The 20,379-nt window shown below is 45.2% G+C and overlaps 1 protein-coding gene across 1 annotated transcript; it reads right to left on the minus strand.

The window, feature by feature from the left end:
• Nucleotides 1-1,343: 1,343 nt before the first annotated feature.
• LOC311133901 (integrin beta-7-like) lies at nt 1,344-13,643 on the minus strand (the record flags this gene model as incomplete). The annotated part of the gene is made up of 15 exons (XM_084167514.1): nt 1,344-1,807; nt 2,142-2,302; nt 2,965-3,158; nt 3,332-3,539; nt 3,670-3,896; nt 4,984-5,186; nt 5,400-5,546; nt 6,666-6,755; nt 6,904-6,999; nt 7,089-7,244; nt 10,107-10,348; nt 10,485-10,655; nt 10,854-11,049; nt 13,241-13,320; nt 13,580-13,643. 15 exons carry the CDS (start codon nt 13,641-13,643, stop codon nt 1,739-1,741), a joined length of 2,304 nt encoding a protein of 767 aa, XP_084023640.1. The 3' UTR covers nt 1,344-1,738.
• Nucleotides 13,644-20,379: the final 6,736 nt, after the last annotated feature.

Genomic DNA, 20,379 nt, shown 5'->3' on the forward strand with positions numbered 1-20,379 from the left:
TTCTTTAGATGTTGCAGAGCCCCAGATCGGACCACACAAACGTTATACTATTTAAGTAAGAACTTGGCTTACCTTTTAAAAGCGGCCGCTTTTGTTTGTATGGTCCGTCCAAGCCGTTTCACAACTGCAAATGTATACCGTCACTGATCCCTATCAAGTCCCATCTGGGGTGCCAATTATGTCGTAGAAACATTGGACTAGATAATCAACTCAAAAATATCTCTCAAGACATCGGAGCCTGTGAATTCAAGAATTAGACTTTATTGCAGAACAAAGCCAGAGTTTGCTCCATGGAACAAACTATTCCTTTCTGGCTTAAAGATCTCTTATATCCACACAAATGAAAAAAACATTCGTACATTCCTAACTTTTTTAAGTTCTGTACCACCCCTCTCATTCTATCATTCTATTGGCTGCGTGCTTAGGCCCCTTCTTAAAAGCCCCTTCTTAAAAAAACTAATATAATGCATACCATATGTCTATAACAAACCCATGGCCACAGTTTAAGAGCCCCTGTGAAAGAACACATGCATTCATTTAAAACACAGCATATACTCCATGTCTATATTACTTATTTAAACATGTATCTGGATTATAAAATATCAAACATGTTCATTCTGTTTCACCATTATCATTTCATAACACATTATAAAACATTTATCATTCATCATCCTCCCCGGCCCCTGAGATTATGTGCATGTGGCCATGTGTCAGGTCATAAGGTCATAAGCATAAAGAAATGCTAACACTAGTTCCATTGTTACTTCAATCTCCACACAGCCATCACGTCATTGACATTCCCAGACCAGCTGCAGGGAGTTTTTATGAAAAACACATAAATGTCTCTGCTCTGTATTCACCCTTCAACTGGTTCTCAATCCATAAACATTTTAAGGCATATAGGTTTTTAATTTTACAACATATCCATGCTTATTACTAATATTATTATTTTACCTTTAACCTCTCCCTACATTTGCCTTAATGATACATAAAATAATACCATAATACCAGATGCATATTCGTTTTGTTTTGCCGGATGTCTAACACACATGCTTTGTTTTTCAACTAGCTAAAAGCTAGCTAGTTGGAGTCTGTGTGTGTAGGCCTACTTCCATTTGTATCGCCATACGGTAACGCAACGCACAAGTTGCAGCACCCCCGACGTAGCGTTGCTCCATTGACAATTAATTACTTCCGCCGGAATGCAAAGAGTTTGCTGCATCTGGTGTTTGCTGCATAATAATAATACAATTAAAAATCCCTTATTTTTTTGTTTCCCCTAACCCTACCACCCCTCCCCTAATTGGAGTAAACTAATGGAGAGAGAGCTAGCTATATTTCATTGTATTTTATTCACTTTCACTTACTTAGCTAGCTAATGCAGCTAGCTAATTTAGCCTACTCAAACACCTGGCTCAAACAGAGAGGGATGCTAGGTTAGCTAGCTGGCTCAGGCTATCCAACACTGGAGCTCTTCCAAGGCAAGGTAAGCTTCCAGTTTTATGAATTTATTGCCACCGGGATCTGCCAATGTAACTGCTAAACTGCTTGCTGTACACTGTACTGCATGATTGTAGCGGGTTTACTAACGCATTAGTTCTAGTAGCTATGTTGACTATGACATTAGCTAATATGGTGACAACGACGTAGGCTGTTGTCCCGCTTTCATTTATTACAGTAGATAACAGGTTTTCCTGAAGTAAAGTGTTGGTTGGCTTCAGAGTCGAATGGGTTTGGATCAGTCCTCTTGAATGTGTATGGGGTTCATAACTGTGGTCGTGGCATCCTGGAACAAGGGATTGTTGGTCTGAAACAAACACAAAAGGACCAACAAGAGATACGTTTAGTACAGAGCGAGCATCATGTTATCAACAACCAATGTCAACACTTAACATTACAAATCTTGCATAAAAGACTCATTAAGTTGATTATTTGCTTTAAAAATCAATGGCAAAACAACAATAAGAAGACCAAACACATTCACAAATAATGATAAAATCCACTATTCATACAATAAACTATGAGACTGAGAACAATAGACAGTTATTTGGTTATGAGAAGCGACCAGTTAACGCAGGGACATCTAGCCTATTTGACATGTCATGGTGATTAATTGTCGTGTGTACTGTTCTTTCTCTCACATCTTTCCAGACTTCGGTCTCCGTTGCTTTGAGGAAGCTGGCGTACTCTCTCCGGTAGTGGAGCTCCAGCATCAGCCTGCTGATGAGGATCACTGCGATGCTGATGAAGATGATGCTGGACACCGAGCTGCCAATGATCACGTAAGTCTTGTCAACAGAGCCTGCCAGGGATGTGGAGAGGAAGAGTTTGTAGTAGAACATGTGTCCTGACTGGGCCCCAGTTTTCCTGCTCAGGTCACGTGGTAAGGAAAACTAGCCCAAATGATAATACATTTACATTTTAGTAATTTAGCAGACACTCTTATCCAGAGGGACTTACAGTTAGTGAGTGCATACATTATTTGTTTTATTTGTCATACTGGCCCCCCGTGGGAATCGAACCCACAACCCTGGCGTTGCAAACGCCATGCTCTACCAACTGAGCTACATCCCTGCCGGCCATTCCCTCCCCTATCCTGGACGACGCTGGGCCAATTGTGCGCCGCCCCATGGGTCTCCCGGTCGCGGCCGGCTACGACAGAGCCTGGATTCGAACCAGGATCTCTAGTGACCACTGCGCCACTCGGGAGGTGGCTTTAAATATTTAACAAACTTTTTGTCTAATTCAAAACATCTTTGATCAAACAACTATAGCAGAATAGGTCAGAATAAGTATGTCATAGGAGTGATCTTTTTTAGGTGTGACTAAGAGCTAGCAATGTTATGAATTGCTCCAATGAGCAGTGAGAATATAAATGGTAAAAACAGTAAGCCAGTTGGATACATAGCCATGTAAAATCTTGATAATAAAGGATAATGATTAGAGATTAATTTAAGGTCTCACGGGGCAGATCTGCGTAGAGGACCAGGATGTTGCCGTCAGGGAACAGCTCCACTTTGTAGGAGATGGTGTCTTCTCTGCAGGGGAACTCCTGTGGTCCCTCCACCCAAGTCGGCTTGACTGAGCCACATGGTCGGCTGCAGTTACTCTTTAGGCCGTCACTTTCCTTAATGGCCAATTCACACGTCACACAGGCCCTGGAAATGTTACATAAAGACAGGTTAACAGGCATACTGAAGATACACAAGCACACACACAGACACTGCATTATTGTAATGTTAAGTGTTCCTGTAAGGTCACAATGGTAGTACTAAACTTTGGCAACCTGGAAACTCAATCCAAAATGACTAAGTTATTTTCTTGTACTCACAGGAATTTTGGGCATGCATTAGCAATCTTTGAGCAGTTCATGCCAAATAAGTCTTTGTTGCACTGGCACTGGTTACACAGGCATGTTCCCTGGCCATTGCACAGCTTCCCAGCAGTCCTGCACTGGTCGGTTCGGGTGGAGCAGTCACACGCAGAGCCTGTGTAGTTGGTATGACACTTACATGTTCCGCAGTCACACTGCCCATTACCTGCAGGAGACAGGCGGCAAAAGTTGTCAAACACGGCTGAAAAATGGGCTGCAATAAGGTTCAGCTTTAAGGAACACATTCTTAACCAATCAAAATGCATGGCCCGAACTAACTGTTTTAGTTTACTCACCACCGCAGAGCATGTTGTTGTGGCGGGCACAGCTGTTGTCATCACATTGGCAGAAATCACCGCGGTGGGTGCCCTGGCACACACATATGCCACACTCACAGCTCCCGTGCCTGCTGCATAGCAGCGAGGAGTTGTCTTGGCGACATGTTGCGTCCATAGAGTCGGCAGAGATCATGTCCTTAGGTTGCTCACACTCACACCTCTGACCCAGGTGACCCTCGTCACAGCTAAAGGGCACATCATTTTACAAAAACTATTAAAAAACTGGGAAAAACAAAAGGACTTATGGCCTATAATTTGGGCCAGGAGTTTTTTCTGGTCAGGTCACGTAGTCAGGGAAGTGTCGTGGAAATTCTAATCAATAATGAGGAAGGACAAGGTCAATCACCAATCAGGATATTACTTTACTCAAAACGTATTAATAAGGCAGCAGGTCACACCACCCACACACATGAATAGAGTGAGTGCTCTGTAATATTGAGGTTGGTCGACCCCACACTCTGAAGTGTGATGCCGAGAGCTCTGACATACAAAGAATACAAATATATTTTATAGCAAAGATACACCCTCTTAGTCTACATGACAAACAGCAGATGTGTTAGGTTAGGATTTGTATGAAATAAATGAATAATAATTCACAGCAGACAGTATCTGCTGTGAAGACTGTTCTCATTGTATGGAAACAAGGATTTGGCCTCCAAGACGAGGTTCCTCTCATTATTATCCATACCCGAGCCATCTCCCCCTGGTACCTTACATTACACAAACACCAACTCATTCTATGGAATGCATGCTGTAGGTTTTATCACCAAACCATTCATAAATCAATTGTCAGCTCCAGATACCCCTATCTCGAGTAAAACCCATGTCCTTGACCACACGCCTAGACTAGCTGCAGGGAGCTGGAGTAGAAACCATCCCTTTACAAAAACACAGCATTAGTAGAACAGAAATATATATACTATTTGTTAAGTATATATTTGTTAACTGTTAATATTAAACAAAGCAGGTAAACATGTTACATGTTAATTTGTCTTTCACAGAAGACTCCTAGCCCTACTCATCAGTATCTCAAAAACACTTTAATCACTGTAACAATTGATAACTATTAGCCTGAATCCCCTGAAGTTTTGATTGTGAGAACTTTAATATTTTATACATTCATTTAACTATAGAAATTAGCTTACTGCTATGTGGTAACAGTCAAACTGCAGTCTGCAGCTGTTTCCCTTACTGTTTACCATTTGTAAGCACAGTTCTCTATCTCACCAACCAGGAGGTGCTGTGAGTTCTAGTCATAATTTGAGGACTTGCCTGCAGATTCCGCAGGTGATCATTCCCTTTTCATTGCAGTGTGTGGACTGCTGTTCTCTATCATGGCAGTCACAGTCACACAGGGTTTCCACAGAGACCTTCAGGGTCTCGCTGATGCCCTGCAGTTTGAGGAAAAACTGCTTCTTCTCCTTCAGACATTCTCCGTCAGACGTTGAAATATTCAGACTCACTGTGAAGTCAACCTGGGAGCAAGGGAGAGGTTAATACACGACAAATTGGTATGTAACACAAGTCCTATACAGTATACCATTAAATAAAGCCAGTGTGTGCAGTTTTTTTGTTGTTTTCAGCCATTGATATCAAGTGAACTTCTATTACATGACAAAATCCATTAAAGACATGAGGCTCCTTGTTCACATCTTGTTTTCACCCCCCACCCCTGCTTTGTGCCAGACCTGCTGGTTGAGCTTGATGTTCATGCACTCGCCCCTCCTCTGCCACGGGGTGTTGTCCCCTTCTCCAGGGGTGCAGTGGGATCTGTAGGTCACGTCCAGACCTGAAGGAGCTCCATGGTGCTCCAGTAACATAGTGGAGGACAGGTTCTGTGAACAGATATGCATTACTATAGATAGAAGAGTTGATGATATTACATTTTTGTCCATGTGTCCAATAAATGGAATTTCATTGCAAAGCCACAGTAATACGTTTGTTTGTAAGTAATACATTTGCAAAAGTAGTTAATATTTCTCTAGGCCTAAATGTCTCTATTCCTAGAGACATTTAGGCCTATCATGTATGAAACCTTAAAGTTACCACTAGGAAGATTTTACACATAATTTGTCAGTATGTTTTTCTACCTGTGAGAGCACAGCACACACTATATTCGTCAGTAGCTAACCATGAGGCCAGGGATTCTAGTGAAAATACGTATGAGAGCTAGTTCTACATTTACATTTACGTCATTTAGCAGACGCTCTTATCCAGAGCGACTTACAAATTGGTGTATTCAACTTATGATAGCCAGTGGGACAACCCCTTTTTTTGTATGGGTGGGTGGGGGGGGGGGTAGAAGGATTACTTTTATACTATTCCAGGTATTCCTTAAAGAGGTAGGGTTTCAAGTGTCTCCGGAAGGTGGTCAGTGACTCCACTGTCCTGGCGTCGTGGGGGAGCTTGTTCCACCATTGGGGTGCCAGAGCAGCGAATAGCTTTGACTGGGCTGAGCGGGAACTGTGCTTCCGTAGAGGTAGGGGGGCTAGCAGGCCAGAGGTGGATGAACGTAGTGCCCTCGTTTGGGTGTAGGGTCTGAGCAGAGCCTGAAGGTAAGGAGGTGCCGTTCCCCTCACAGCTCCGTAGGCAAGCACCATGGTCTTGTAGGAGATGCGAGGCACCAGACGGGCTGCAGCGTTCTGGATAAGTTGTAGGGGTTTAATGGCACAGGCAGGGAGCCCAGCCAATAGCGAGTTGCAGTAATCCAGACGGGAGATGACAAGTGCCTGGATTAGGACCTGTGCCGCTTTCTGTGTAAGGTAGGGTCTACCCTTTTAGTCTGCTGTGTGACTCATGGCCATAACCACAGACATGCTTTTATGTTCTCTTTTGAATATATATATTTTTGGTCATTGCAGCCTTTTGCCATTGAACTATTTCACAATTTTGCAGTAGCTTGGCACTAATTATTGTTAACTGTGTTCTAGGCTTGAGACCGTTTAGATACTCACATTGTAGGCCTCTGAGATGAGCTGGACCACGTTGCTGGAGTCGTTCTTCAGGACTCCCAGCACTGACTGAGGGATTAGTTTACTCAATGCCTAGAGAAGTGTGTGTGTGTGTGTGTGTGTGTGTGTTTAGGTATGGGCACAACAGAGAGAGATGGGCGGAGGTAGAAATACAGAGGTTAAACATTTTGTGAACTTTTGTAATCTGCTTTTACAAACTATCTCTCCTGTCATTCCTGACCTTGTAGGCAGCAACACTGTCCTCGGTGACAGCAAAGATGAGCTGGATGTTATTGTCTGCCAGGACCCTGGTGAGCTGGCCAACCGAAGGGTAGTCCTTAGACACAACAAATGTCAGCCCCTATCACTGAAACAAGTGATCTATCACTAAGTGTTGATCATCCCATCCCTCTGTTGATAACTCACATATTTAGTGCCTTCATAAAAGCCGCTGCCATTGAGATGGCACTTCCCATCATGAGGCTCGAATATCCCAGCCAGCCTGCCGTCCCCGGCAATGTGGAAGGTGTCATCTGACGTGTAGACCAGGATCCGGGTGACATTGTTCCAACCAATCACACCCTGGAGGGAGGGAGGGAAGGAGGGAGGGAGGGAGGGAGGGAGAGAGAGAAAGAGAGAGAGATAAATAGAAATGGACGTTGTAGACATCCGTGGAGCAGACTGGTCTCCTAGACTAGACGTAACATAATAAATGTAAATCCGGGACACTCAAATTAGTAATATATTTTATGTTTTGGTATGGTTTCATAAGACAGAAGGTTACTTAAGGCAAAAACTAAAGGAGGGCGGTTGGTCGGGGTGGATGGGTGGGCGTATATAACATCCAGCAACCCAAAAGTTGCGTATTTAAACCTCATCACGGACAACTTTAGCATTTGAGCTAATTAGCAACTTTGCAACTACTTCCTACTTTTTAGCTACTTTGCAACTACTTAGCATGTTAGCTAACCCTTCCCCTAACCCTAACCTTAACCATTTAACCTAAACCCTAACCTTAACCCTAACCCCTAGCCTAGCTAACGTTAGCCAGCTAGCTAATGTTAGCGTTAGTCACCTAGCCACCCCTAGCTAACATTAGACACAACAAAATGGAATTCGTAACATATGATACAGTGCCTTGCAAAAGTATTCATCCCCCTTGGCGTTTTTCCTATTTTGTTGCATTACAACCTGTAATTTAAATGGATTTTTATTTGGATTTCATGTAATGGACATACACAAAATAGTCCAAACTGGTGAAGTGAAATGAAGAAAATAACTTGTTTCAAAAAATTCTAAATAATAAATAACGGAAAAGTGGTGTGTGCATATGTATTCACCCCCTTTGCTATGAATCCCCTAAATAAGATCTGGTGCAACCAATTACTGTCAAGGGGTGCTGAAGGTGGGTGTGGTGCATGAATCAAGCGCAGGACGCAGAAGCTCAGTCCAAAAGACTTTAGTGCAATATTCACGTAGAAAATAAGCACAATAAGCCCGAAGGCGAAAATACGGCGCACACAGGCGTCAAACAAACGGCGCACTAACATGTGCGAAAAACCTCTCCAAAACACTGGAGGGAAGTACGTAGCTCCAACACAAAACAGAAGAGCAATCACACACAAAGACAAACACACACAACGAGAACTAAATAGGACACTAACGAGGACTAACAAGACACAGGTGTACAACATCAAGACAAAACCAAACGAACATGAAACATAGATCGGTGGCAGCTAGTACTCCGGGGACGACGACCGCCGAAGCCTGCCCGAACCAGGAGGAGGAGCAGCCTCGGCCGAAACCGTGACAATTACCGTCAGAAGTCACATAATTAGTTAAATAAAGTCCACCTGTGTGCAATCTAAGTGTCACATGATCTGTCACATGATCTCAGTACATATTCACCTGTTCTGAAAGTCCCTAGAGTCTGCAACACCACTAAGCAAGGGGCACCACCATGAAGACCAAGGAGCTCTCCAAACAGGTCAGGGACAAAGTTGTGGAGAAGTACAGATCAGGGTTGGGTTATAAAAAAATATATGAAACTTTGAACATCCCATGGCGCACCATTAAATCCATTATAAAAAAATGGAAAGAATATGGCACCACAACAAACCTGCCAAGAGAGGGCCGCCCACCAAAACTCACATACCAGGCAAGGAGGGCATTAATCAGAGAGGCAACAAAGAGACCAAAGATAACCCTTAAGGAGCTGCAAAGCTTCACAGCGGAGATTGGAGTATCTGTCCATAGGACCACTTTAAGCCGTACACTACACAGAGCTGGGCTTTACGGAAGAGTGGCCAGAAAAAAGCCATTGCTTAAAGAAAAAAATATTCAAACACGTTTGGTGTTCGCCAAAAGGCATGTGGGAGACTCCCCAAACATATGGAAGAAGGTACTCTGGTCAGATGAGACAAAAATTGAGCTTTTTGTCCATCAAGGAAAACGCTATGTCTGGCGCAAACCCAACACCTCTCATCACCCCGAGAACACCATCCCCACGGTGAAGCATGGTGGTGACAGCATCATGCTGTGGGGATGTTTTTCATCGGCAGGGACTGGGAAACTGGTCAGAATTGAAGGAATGATGGATGGCGCTAAATACAGGGAAATTCTTGAGGGAAACCTATTTCAGTCTTCCAGAGATGGCCTCCAAGACGAGGTTCCTCTCATTGGGACGAAGGTTCACCTTCCAGCAGGACAATGACCCTAAGCATACTGCTAAAGCAACACTCGAGTGGTTTAAGGGGAAACATTTACATGTCTTGGAATGGCCTAGTCAAAGCCCAGACCTCAATCCAATTGAGAATCTGTGGTATGACTTACAGATTCCTGTACACCAGCAGAACCCATCCAACTTGAAGGAGCTGGAGCAGATTTGCCTTGAAGAATGGGCAAAAATCCCAGTGGCTAGATGTGCCAAGCTTATAGAGACATACCCCAAGAGACATGCAGCTGTAATTGCTGCAAAAGGTTGCTCTACAAAGTATTGACTTTGGGGGGGTGAATAATTATGCACGCTCAAGTTCAGTTTTTTTGTCTTGTTTCTTGTTTGTTTCACAAAAAAAAGTATTTTGCATCTTCAAAGTGGTAAGCATGTTGTGTAAATCAAATTATACAAACCCCCTAAAAATCAATTTTAATTCCAGGTTGTAAGGCAACAAAATAGGAAAAATGCCAAGGGGGTGAACACTTTCGCAAGCCACTGTACGTTTTCAAATTCGTAACATATTGTAAATTTTGCAAATTCGTAACATATTGTATGAATTGCAATTCGTAACATATCATACAAAATGTATGATGGACATCCACAAATTAATACATACCATACGAAAGGTAACATATCATAGCCTCTATACAGGCTATGACATCCTAGCCTCTAGACATCCTAGCCTCTATACAGAGGTAATTGTGTTTGGTCATGTATGACAGTTCTACCTGGCAGACAGCTGCCTGCACGATGGCGTCAAAGCCAGCCTCGGGGGAGTCCAGGTTTCCAGAGATTATCTGGTTGCTGACCCTGGCCTTGAACTCTGCCACATCTTGGGTTAATCCCAGAATGTTCTGGAAGCTGAAGGCAGGTTGACAGGTGTTCAAGCGGCTGGGGCAGGGGTTGTTCTTCTTGTCCTTAACCTGGCTGACGTACGGCAGAGCCACCTTGTCCACAAATGAGCCAAAGCCTGATACCGGAGAGAGGAGAGGAATAGAGATGGACAGGATGAGGAGAGATGGCATAGTCAGATGACTACACACAGTTGACTGAAATCCTAACTTGAAATCCTTACTTCTGCAAAAGTCTGTCTCCTCAGCACTCACCTATGCGGACCTTCTTGGTTACGTTTTTCAGAGTAGAGAGGATGTCCTGGCCCAGATTCTTGATGGTTTCCAGGTCGTCCCTCATGGAGAAGGACAGGTCCATCAGGTAGTACAGGTCTATGGGGTAGCCCTCGGCTCTCTTGAATGACACACTGAAGGTCTGAGGGACTCCTGAAACCAGACGGGTCAGTTAGTACAGTTATGGCAAGCATGCATCAATAGGATCCTTAATACTGTTATTTCTAGTACTTCACACTTCTCAACAAATGATCAATAAAGCACCACCATGAATTTCTGATTTGGACCTGTCCTTGCTTGTTTACTGAGAAATACTGAGCAGCTGCTGTGTAGGAGTCATATAATTCTCACCGACTCTGAGTTTGAAGAGGAGGTTTTGTGGCTTAAGCTGGACCACGTTGTCTGGGTTGCTGCTGAGCTCATTGTTCTTCAGGAAGACCAGTTCTGATTGGGGATTGATGATGTCTGTCTGCTCACAGCGCCTGGTCCTAAGAGACTCAACAGTGTCACACCTCCGCTCAGTGGACTCCCCAGACTTCAGGAAGTCCTGTCAGGAGGATAGGTATTATGGTCTTAGTTCAGTGTGTCGGACTAATGATATAGACAATAAAACTCCTACCAGTGGGGTGCCAGGTAATCATGTGGGCCTGCCTCCTGTCAGTCATACAGATTGGGGTACATCTCCGTTTAAGGCTTAGAATTCTTACACAAAAACATTGTTATTATCTTTAAATATACATAGGACATGCCATTATGATACAGGGGACCTATAGATTAGACTGTTGCTTTGGAGAAGGGGGTTAGATTGCAAGGAGAAATGACAGAGAAGTTAAAGTCAAAAGCCAACAAACATTTGAATGTAGGCTACCACCAATATCTTGACTCATGGTAGAAAGAAAAAAAGCAGTCAACAACATAAATGACACAGAGAAATAAATACAGCTAGTTTAAAGTATTCAAAGTAAAAGTCTAACACCAGTAGCATGACCCGTCACAAGAAACCACAGGGAGCTGCAGCAGCACAATACACAATTCAAATATCAACTGCAAACCGAGAGCAGGTTAGAGAATGAGCACCCAAGGTAAGACATGAGCACCCAAGCGAGACAGTGTGTTTACTGATTCTGATGAAGGCAATTGATGGCCGAAACATCATGTTTTTAACTTGAAATAATACAACCGTTTTTAATGTGAGCAAGAGTCACACCGTGTAGCGGGTGATTTGGACGGAGTCAGGCGCAGGAGGGTAAATCACAGAATAAATGGTTTATTCGGCAATACAGCGGTACGCAGCAATGCGTAAAACACTCCAGTACGGTATTACGGCGCACTGGAGAAAACAAGGCACACTGGTGAATATCCCGGCGACACACAATACAATATAGCTCCACCGAGCTGTAGTAACCTCCACAATAAACAATCACACACAAAGACATGGTGGGCAGAACACTTATACAGGTACTGATGATGGGATATGAACCAGGTGTGTGTAATAAACAAGACAAAACAAATGGAATGATGAGATGAAGAGCGGCAGTGGCTAGAAGACTGGGGACGACGAAGGAGAGGAGGCAGCTTCGGAGGATGTCGTGACACACCGATTCTCTTTAAATATCCAAGCGAGATAAGCATGAGATAAGATTTGTCCTAAAAAAAGGCTTCCAAAAGGGTTTTGGACTTTCCCCATAGGAGAACACTTTTTGGTTCCAGGTAGAACCCTTTTTGGTTCCAGGTAAAACTATCTATTTTGGGTTCCATGTAGAACCCTCTGTGGAAACGGTTCTAAACAGAACCCAAAGGGGTTTTACCTGGAACCAAAAGGGTTCTAAAGTGCCATCCCACTGGTCAAAAACTGGTTGAATGAACATTGTGCCATGTCATTTCAACCCAAGAAATCAATGTGATGACGTTGAATCAACGTGGAAAACTAATTGGATTTGCAAAGTCGTCAACGTAAGGGCATTTCATATTTTTTTCACCCAACTTTTTACCTAAATCCAATGACATGGTAAAATGTTTTGTTGATTTCACGTTGAATTCATGTTAGTTGACAACTCAACCAAATGTAAATCAAAACAATCCGTTGAACTGACGTCTGCGCCCAGTGGGATGATACGCTCAGTAATTTGATACTAGTATAAATGGCTGAGGATCTAGAGAAAGAGGATACTCTGACAGTTATAACCTTTTTCTTTAAATGTATAACAATGTGAAGGAGGAATTGAAACATTCACTTGACCTAACTGGCTAATCTCTCACACCTCTTATCACCAGGAGGTCAAGAGTTGTTAGTGTTTGACACGTCACGTGACCTCTTCCACCACTAAATATAAAAGGTCCTGTATAATTCAACCCATACCTGTAAGTAAAATGTCTGCCAAACCGTAGAAGCTGTTGAAAACATTTGATGGGAAAACGCTTGATGGGACTTCATTGTCTAAGATCTCACCAAAAATGCACAAGTATATCACCATTCAGACCGCAATGAAGACCTATAGTATGTTGGCTCCTATTGTAAGTAGCTCCTACAGTGGCCCTAATGTCGTTGTCCCTACATGTTGTCTACAGAGATGGGGCCCATCAGAGAGACATAAATCAACTCACAAAGCACTCAAAGGCCCTTGAGTCCAAGAACTAAAAGTAGAGAAAGTATAGCAACACTCAAGGATAAAACATGATACAGTTTTAAACAAATACAGGCAGCAGCAGCAAGTTAGTGGATACATGATAAGGCTGACCTTGTGTTTGCACCAGGCACATCCCGGGCTCCTCAGGCAGGCTGAACATGAGGGCTGGGACACACATACTTGGGGGACCCCTGACACACCAGACACAACAGTGACATATTTAATGACCGCTGACTCTCTCAGACACAAACACACAGCAGAGATTGAGGAGAATGTGTTTGCTCTCATAACAGACCTGCCATTACCCATGTATGCCTTGTCAATTCAGAAAGTGAATTCTAATTCACTAATTCAACAATTGCAAAATCCTAATTTGGAATTAAATGACACTTCAATTCAATTTAAATGGGATACCCCCAACCCTGACTAGTAGTTGTAGATGAGACTTACCTTGAATTTGGTTCTGTCCGACACAGTACAAGAGAAAGGTTCCTAATAGAAAGACGCCAACCATTGCCTGAGGATAGAGATCGAATGAGTAAGAGACAGACAGAGAGGATTAGGACGTTCTTCTGGATAGAAAAAGTCAAGAGAGAGTTGTGAGAAGACAGGAAGCAGGAGGCAGAGACAGAACACAGCAGACAAGTCACTTCCCCTTGAGTTCTTACAAATTGTCAACCACATACCCCACAAACTTTATTTTCTGAAGTTTCTGTAGTCGGTGCTCTTGGAAACAAGAAAAATAATCCACAACCAATTTTGAGCCACTAGTTTGAAACCAGAGGCTTTCTTCAATCTCCTTCATGTGAGAAATGAATCTCAAATGTCACGCTCTGGCTCCGGGACTTTGTTTGTTGAGCCAGGGTGTGTTCGTTTTGTTGTGTTTTGGTTGTAGTGTCTTGTTTGGTCAATGACTCCCAATCGGAGGTAACGAGTGTCAGCTGTCGGCTCGTTATCTCTGATTGGGAGCCATATTTAAACTGTGTGTTTTCACCTTGTGGTTGTGGGTTTTTGTTCCATGTTCAGTCATTGTCACTGTGGACTTCACTATCGTCATTTGTTTTGTTGTTTTCGTGGTTGCTTTAATTTAATAAAGTCAACATGTTCGCTAAACACGCTGCGCCTTGGTCCGCTTCCTTAGACGATCGTGACAGAAAAACCCACCAAAAAAGGACCAAGCAGCGTGTCCAGGAGCAAGGAGACTGGACATGGGAGGAAGCGCCGGGTAAGGAGATCGAGAGGCTGGCGATGGCCCAGGTGGGCAAATCGTGGTCCTGGGAGGACATGCTCGGGGGCAAGGGACCTTGGGGGAGGATCAAGGCCCTGGCGAGAGAGGAGCAACGGCGTCAGCAGGGCCATCGTCGGAGGGACGAGAGGCAACCCCAAAAAGTTTTTTGGGGGGGGCACATGGCTTGGGCGGCTGGGCAGCAGGAGGCTGCCACAGGGAGAAGTGGAGAGAAGGCTACCGGATTACGGGAGCCATTGGCGAGTAGAGGGAGGGAAGTAGTTGAGGCACGGCGTAAGAGACTGAGGTGTGTTACCAGTCCGGTCCGGCCCGTTCCTGATCCCCGGTTAAGGCCAGTGGTGTGTGTTCCCAGTACGGACCGGCCTGTTCCTACTCCACGCATCAAGCCCACGGTGTGCGTCGCCAGTCCAGCCCGGCCGGTTCCTGTTCCACGTACAAAGCCTACGGTGTGCGTGGCCAGCCCAGCCCGACCTGTTCCTGCTCCACGTACTAAGCCGAAGGTGTGCGTCGCCAGCCCAGCCCGGCCTGTTCCTGCTCCACGTACGAAGCCTACGGTGTGCGTGGCCAGCCCAGCCCGACCTGTTCCTGCTCCACGTACTAAGCTGAAGGTGTGCGTCGCCAGCCCAGCCCGGCCTGTTCCTGCTCCACGTACGAAGCCTACGGTGTGCGTGGCCAGCCCAGCCCGGCCTGTTCCTGCTCCACGTACGAAGCCTACGGTGTGCGTCGCCAGCCCAGCCCGGCCTGTTCCTGCCACCCGCACCAAGTCTACGGTGCGCGTCGCCAGCCCGACCCGGCCTGTTCCTGCCACTCGCACCAAACCTACGGTGCGCGTCGCCAGCCCGGTCCGGCCTGTTCCTGCCACCCGCACCAAGTGTACGGTGCGCGTCGCCAGCCCGACCCGGCCTGTTCCTGCCACTCGCACCAAACCTACGGTGCGCGTCGCCAGCCCAGTCCGGCCTGTTCCTGCCACCCGCACCAAGTCTACGGTGCGCGTCGCCAGCCCGACCCGGCCTGTTCCGGCCACTCGCACCAAACCTACGGTGCGCGTCGCCAGCCCGGTCCGGCCTGTTCCTGCCACTCGCACCAAGCCAAGGGTGCGAGTCGTCAGCCTGGTCCAGCCCGTTCCTGCTACTCGCACCAAGCCAGGGGTACGAGTCGTCGGCCTGGTCCAGCCCGTTCCTGCTACTCGCACCAAGCCAAGGGTGCGAGTCGTCAGCCTGGTTCAGCTCGTCCCTGCTACTCGCACCAAGCCAAGGGTGCGAGCCGTCAGTCTGATCCAGCCCATTCCTGCTACTCGCACCAAGCCAGGGATGCGAGTCTTCAGCCTGGTGAGGCCTGTTCCGGCTCCACGCACCAGGCAAAGGGTGCGTATCGTCTGCCAGTTCCGGTCCATTCCTACCTCACGCGCCAAGCCAGGGGTGCGCGTCGGAGGTCCTGATCCAGCAAGCTGGGTCAGATCGGACTGGGGGCACTACGGGGGGATTGAAGAGGGGTGGTGGTCAAGCCCGGAGCCGGAGCCGCCTCCGAGGAACAACACCCACCCAGCCCTCCCCTGTTTGGGGTTTTTGAGGCGCGGTCGCAGTCCGCGCCTTTAGGGGGGGGTACTGTCACGCTCTGGCTCCGGGACTTTGTTTGTTGAGCCAGGGTGTGTTCGTTTTGTTGTGTTTTGGTTGTAGTGTCTTGTTTGGTCAATGACTCCCAATCGGAGGTAACGAGTGTCAGCTGTCGGCTCGTTATCTCTGATTGGGAGCCATATTTAAACTGTGTGTTTTCACCTTGTGGTTGTGGGTTTTTGTTCCATGTTCAGTCATTGTCACTGTGGACTTCACTATCGTCATTTGTTTTGTTGTTTTCGTGGTTGCTTTAATTTAATAAAGTCAACATGTTCGCTAAACACGCTGCGCCTTGGTCCGCTTCCTTAGACGATCGTGACATCAAAGCTAAACCAAACCTTATTTATACTTCAGAAACATTCCCCTGAAGTTCCTATATTGGTATAATCACACGATAGGATGAAAGAATTATAGTGATTTGAATATCACTCTTACGTTTACAAACACATACTGAACAAAAATATAAATGCAACATGCAAAGTGTTGGTCCCATGTTTCATGAGCTGAAATAAAAGATCCCAGAAATTGTCCATACACACAAAAAGCTTATTTCTCTCAAATGTATAGCAAAAATGTGTCCATCCCTGTTCATGTGTCCATCCCTGTTCGTGAGCATTTCTCCTTTGCCAAGATAATCCATCCGCCTGACAGGTGTGGCATATCAAGAAGCTGATTAAACAGCATGATCATTACACAGGTGCACCTTGTGCTGGGGATAATAAAAGGCCACTCTAAAATGTGCAGTTTAGTCACACAACACAATGCCACAGATCTCTTGAGGGAGCATGCAATTGGCATGCTGACTGCAGGAATGTCCACCAGAGCTGTTACCAGAGAATTTAATGTCCATTGCTCTACCATAAAACGCCTCCAACGTTGTTTTAGAGAATGTGGCAATATTTCCAACCGGCTTCACAACCGCAGACCACATGTAACCATGCCAACCCAGGACCTCCACATCCATCTGTTTCCCCTGTGGGATCGTCTGAGACCAGCGACCCGGACAGCTGATAAAACTGTGGGTTTGCACAACCGAAGAACTTCTGCACAAACTGTCAGAAACTGTCTCAGGGAAGCTCATCTGCGTGCTCGTCGTCTTCACCAGAGTTTTGACCTGACTGCAGTTCGACATCGAAAACAACTTCAGTGGGCAAATGCTCACTTTCAATGGCAACTGGCATGCTGGTGAACTGTGCTCTTCATGGATGAATCCCAGTTTCAACTGTACCGGGTAGATGGCAGACAGCAGGTATGGCGTTGTGTGGGCGAGCGGTTTGCTGATGTCAACGTTGGGAACAGAGTGCCCCATGGTGGTGGTGGGGTTCTGGTATGGGCAGACATAAGCTACGGACAACGAACACAATTCGATTTTATTGATGGCAATTTGAATGCACAGAGATGCCGTGACGAGATCCTGAGACCCATTGTCGTGCCATTCATCCACCGCCATCATCTCAAGTTTGATAATGATAATGCATGGCCCCATGTCGCAAGGATCTGTACACAATTCCTGGAAGCTGAAAATGTCCCAGTTCTTCCATGGCCTGCATACTCACCAGACATGTCACCCATTGAACATGTTTGGGATGCTCTGGATCGACGTGTACGACAGCGTGTTTCAGTTCCCGCCAATATCCAGCAACTTCGAACAACATTGAAGAGGAGTGGCACAACATTCCACAGGCCACAATCAACAGCCTGATCAACTCTATGCGAAGGAGATGTGTTGCATTGCATGAGGCAAATGGTGGTCACACCAGATACTGACTGGTTTTCTGATCCACACCCCTACTCCCCCCCCACCCCCCCCTTTTTTTTCTCCCTTTTTCTCCCCAATTTCAATCTTGTCTCATCGCTGCAACTCAACCCAACGGGCTTGGGAGACAAATATCGAGTCATGCGTCCTCCGAAACGTGACCCGCCAAACCGCGCTTCTTAACACCCGCTTAACCCGGAAGCCAGCTGCACCAATGTGTCGGAGGAAACACCGTTCAACTGACGACCGAGGTCAGCCTGCAGGCGCCTGGCCTGCCACAAGGAGTCGCTAGAGCGCGATGAGCCAAGTAAAGCCCCCCGGCCAAACCCTCCCCTAACCCAGACGACGCTGGGCCAATTGTGCGCTGCCCTATGGGACTCCCGATCATGGCCGGTTTTGATACAGCCTGGGCTTGAACCCAGGTCTGTAATGATGCCTCTAGCACTGAGATGCAGTGCCTTAGAACGCTGCGCCACTCGGGAGGCCCCCTACCTTTTTTTTAAAGGTATCTGTGACCAACAGATGCATATCTGTATTCCCAGTCATGTGAAATCCATAGATTAGGGCCTAATGAATTTATTTCAATTGACTGATTTCCTTATCTGAACTGTAACTCAGTAAAATCTTTGAAATTGTTGCATGTTGCTTTTATATTTTTGTTCAGTATACTTTCTCATCCACAACTATACCCAACGTTTAAAAAAAAGCTGCTCATCCACCTACTTTACATACATTACACTTATACATTTCAAGGCCTGCTTTTGGACATTGCAGCCCCACATCTATGGGCCTCATCAAAGATATGCTCTCTCTCTCTCTCTCTCTCTCTCTCTCTCTCTCTCTCTCTCTCTCTCTCTCTCTCTCTCTCTCTCTCTCTCTCTCTCTCTCACACATGCACACATAGCAGATGTTCTGGGAAGGAAGTTGATCTGTCTGACTATGAAATGGGGCAGACATTGACTAGCACAAACCACAGACTGCAGATTACTTAGTGCAACTTTTCTGACTGGCTGACTGCCTGCAGTCACATAGAGGTCATCATATTGTGTACACACACACGCGTTTGGTACACTTTATAACATTTGTAACTGAAGGAGAAAGAGTAAAGAGGGAAATGGTCATGGTTAAGCCTTCATGACTCATAGAAACCAGGAGAACTTGCACTAGCAGGTGCCACGGTCTTCATCTCTTCCGTTAGTCTTCATCATCTCTGTGGACTCGAACCAGGATCTCTAGTTGCACAGCTAGCACTGCGATGCAGTGCCTTAGACCACTGCGCCACATATATACATATACACACATACACACCCACATACATACATACATACATACATACATACATACATACATACATACATATCCTTTAAAAATATATATATGTTCCCCTTTATTACTTTCCAACCCCGCCACCCTTACCCCACTTGGAGTAAACTAGTGAACAACAACGCCTAGGCCTCTACTTCCAGCCCATACCCACTATCTACATTTTATGGACACAGTCAATTTTACAATAATTACATTTTGTTTGTTCTTTCTCCTGATCTTCTTCTACTCTCAACCTCTCCGATCATTTTCATGATGTCCATCCGGTTTGCTTCTATATGCCACATCTTTCTAACTGTGCTCCTTCACAAAAGCTCCCAACCTACACACATACACTTATTATGGACACAGCGTGCCTACATTATTAGTTATCTTGTTATTGTTTGTTGTTAGTTGTTATTATTAGGCATCTTTTAATAACAGATTGTAGTAAAAAGACCCACAAAATGAGTCACATTTTCTTTGCAATGCATTGTTACCCTTTTATCACTAAACATTCAATATTCGATATTCATTAAACATAGTAAATTTAACATTATCTTTCATCATGTCATGCGTGTTACAAAAAATCTAAAAAAACATCCAGAAAACGAAGCAGAGCCTTTTATTACATATCCTAGTTCAGTTTCAATGCAAAAAAATAAGTCTTCATTTTGTAAACTGTTCTGCCATACAAACAGGGGAGAAAGCAGTGAGCCAGACACAGGAAACAGCCCACCGATAGTGTTTTTGTGGTACTGAGATAAAAGTGTTAGACTGACATGACTGAGAGCTCTGCACAGTATTGTTGCAGGGTTTTTGCAGAATGGTGTAGAATGACTTCTGTGATGTAGAACAGTTCAAAGCTCCACACAACAAACTGTATGTACAGTCTCTTCCTCATAACCACTAGGACTACACTGAGATGCTACACACATCTGTTGACTGAATGGTTGACTGTCACCATCCCTTTCTCTTCATAGGAGTGGGTGGGCCGAGGTGCAATACTAAGGATCGGTATGTACAGTACCAGTCAAAAGTTTGGACACACTTACTCATTCAAGGGTTTTTCTTTATTTTTACGATTTTCTACATTGTAGAATAATAGTGAAGACATCAAAACTATGAAATAACACATATGGAATCATGTAGTAACCAAAAAAGTGTTTTAATATATTCAAAAAAATATATTTTATATTTGAGATTCTTCAAATAGCCACCCTTTGCCTTGATGACAGCTTTGCACACTCTTGGCATTCTCTCAACCAGCTTCACCTGGAATGCTTTTCCAACAGGCTTGAAGGAGTTCCCACATATGCTTAGCACTTGTTGG

The sequence above is a fragment of the Coregonus lavaretus genome (assembly GCF_964263955.1).
Source record: "Coregonus lavaretus genome assembly, chromosome: 8".
NCBI classification, from domain to species: Eukaryota; Metazoa; Chordata; class Actinopteri; order Salmoniformes; family Salmonidae; genus Coregonus; species Coregonus lavaretus.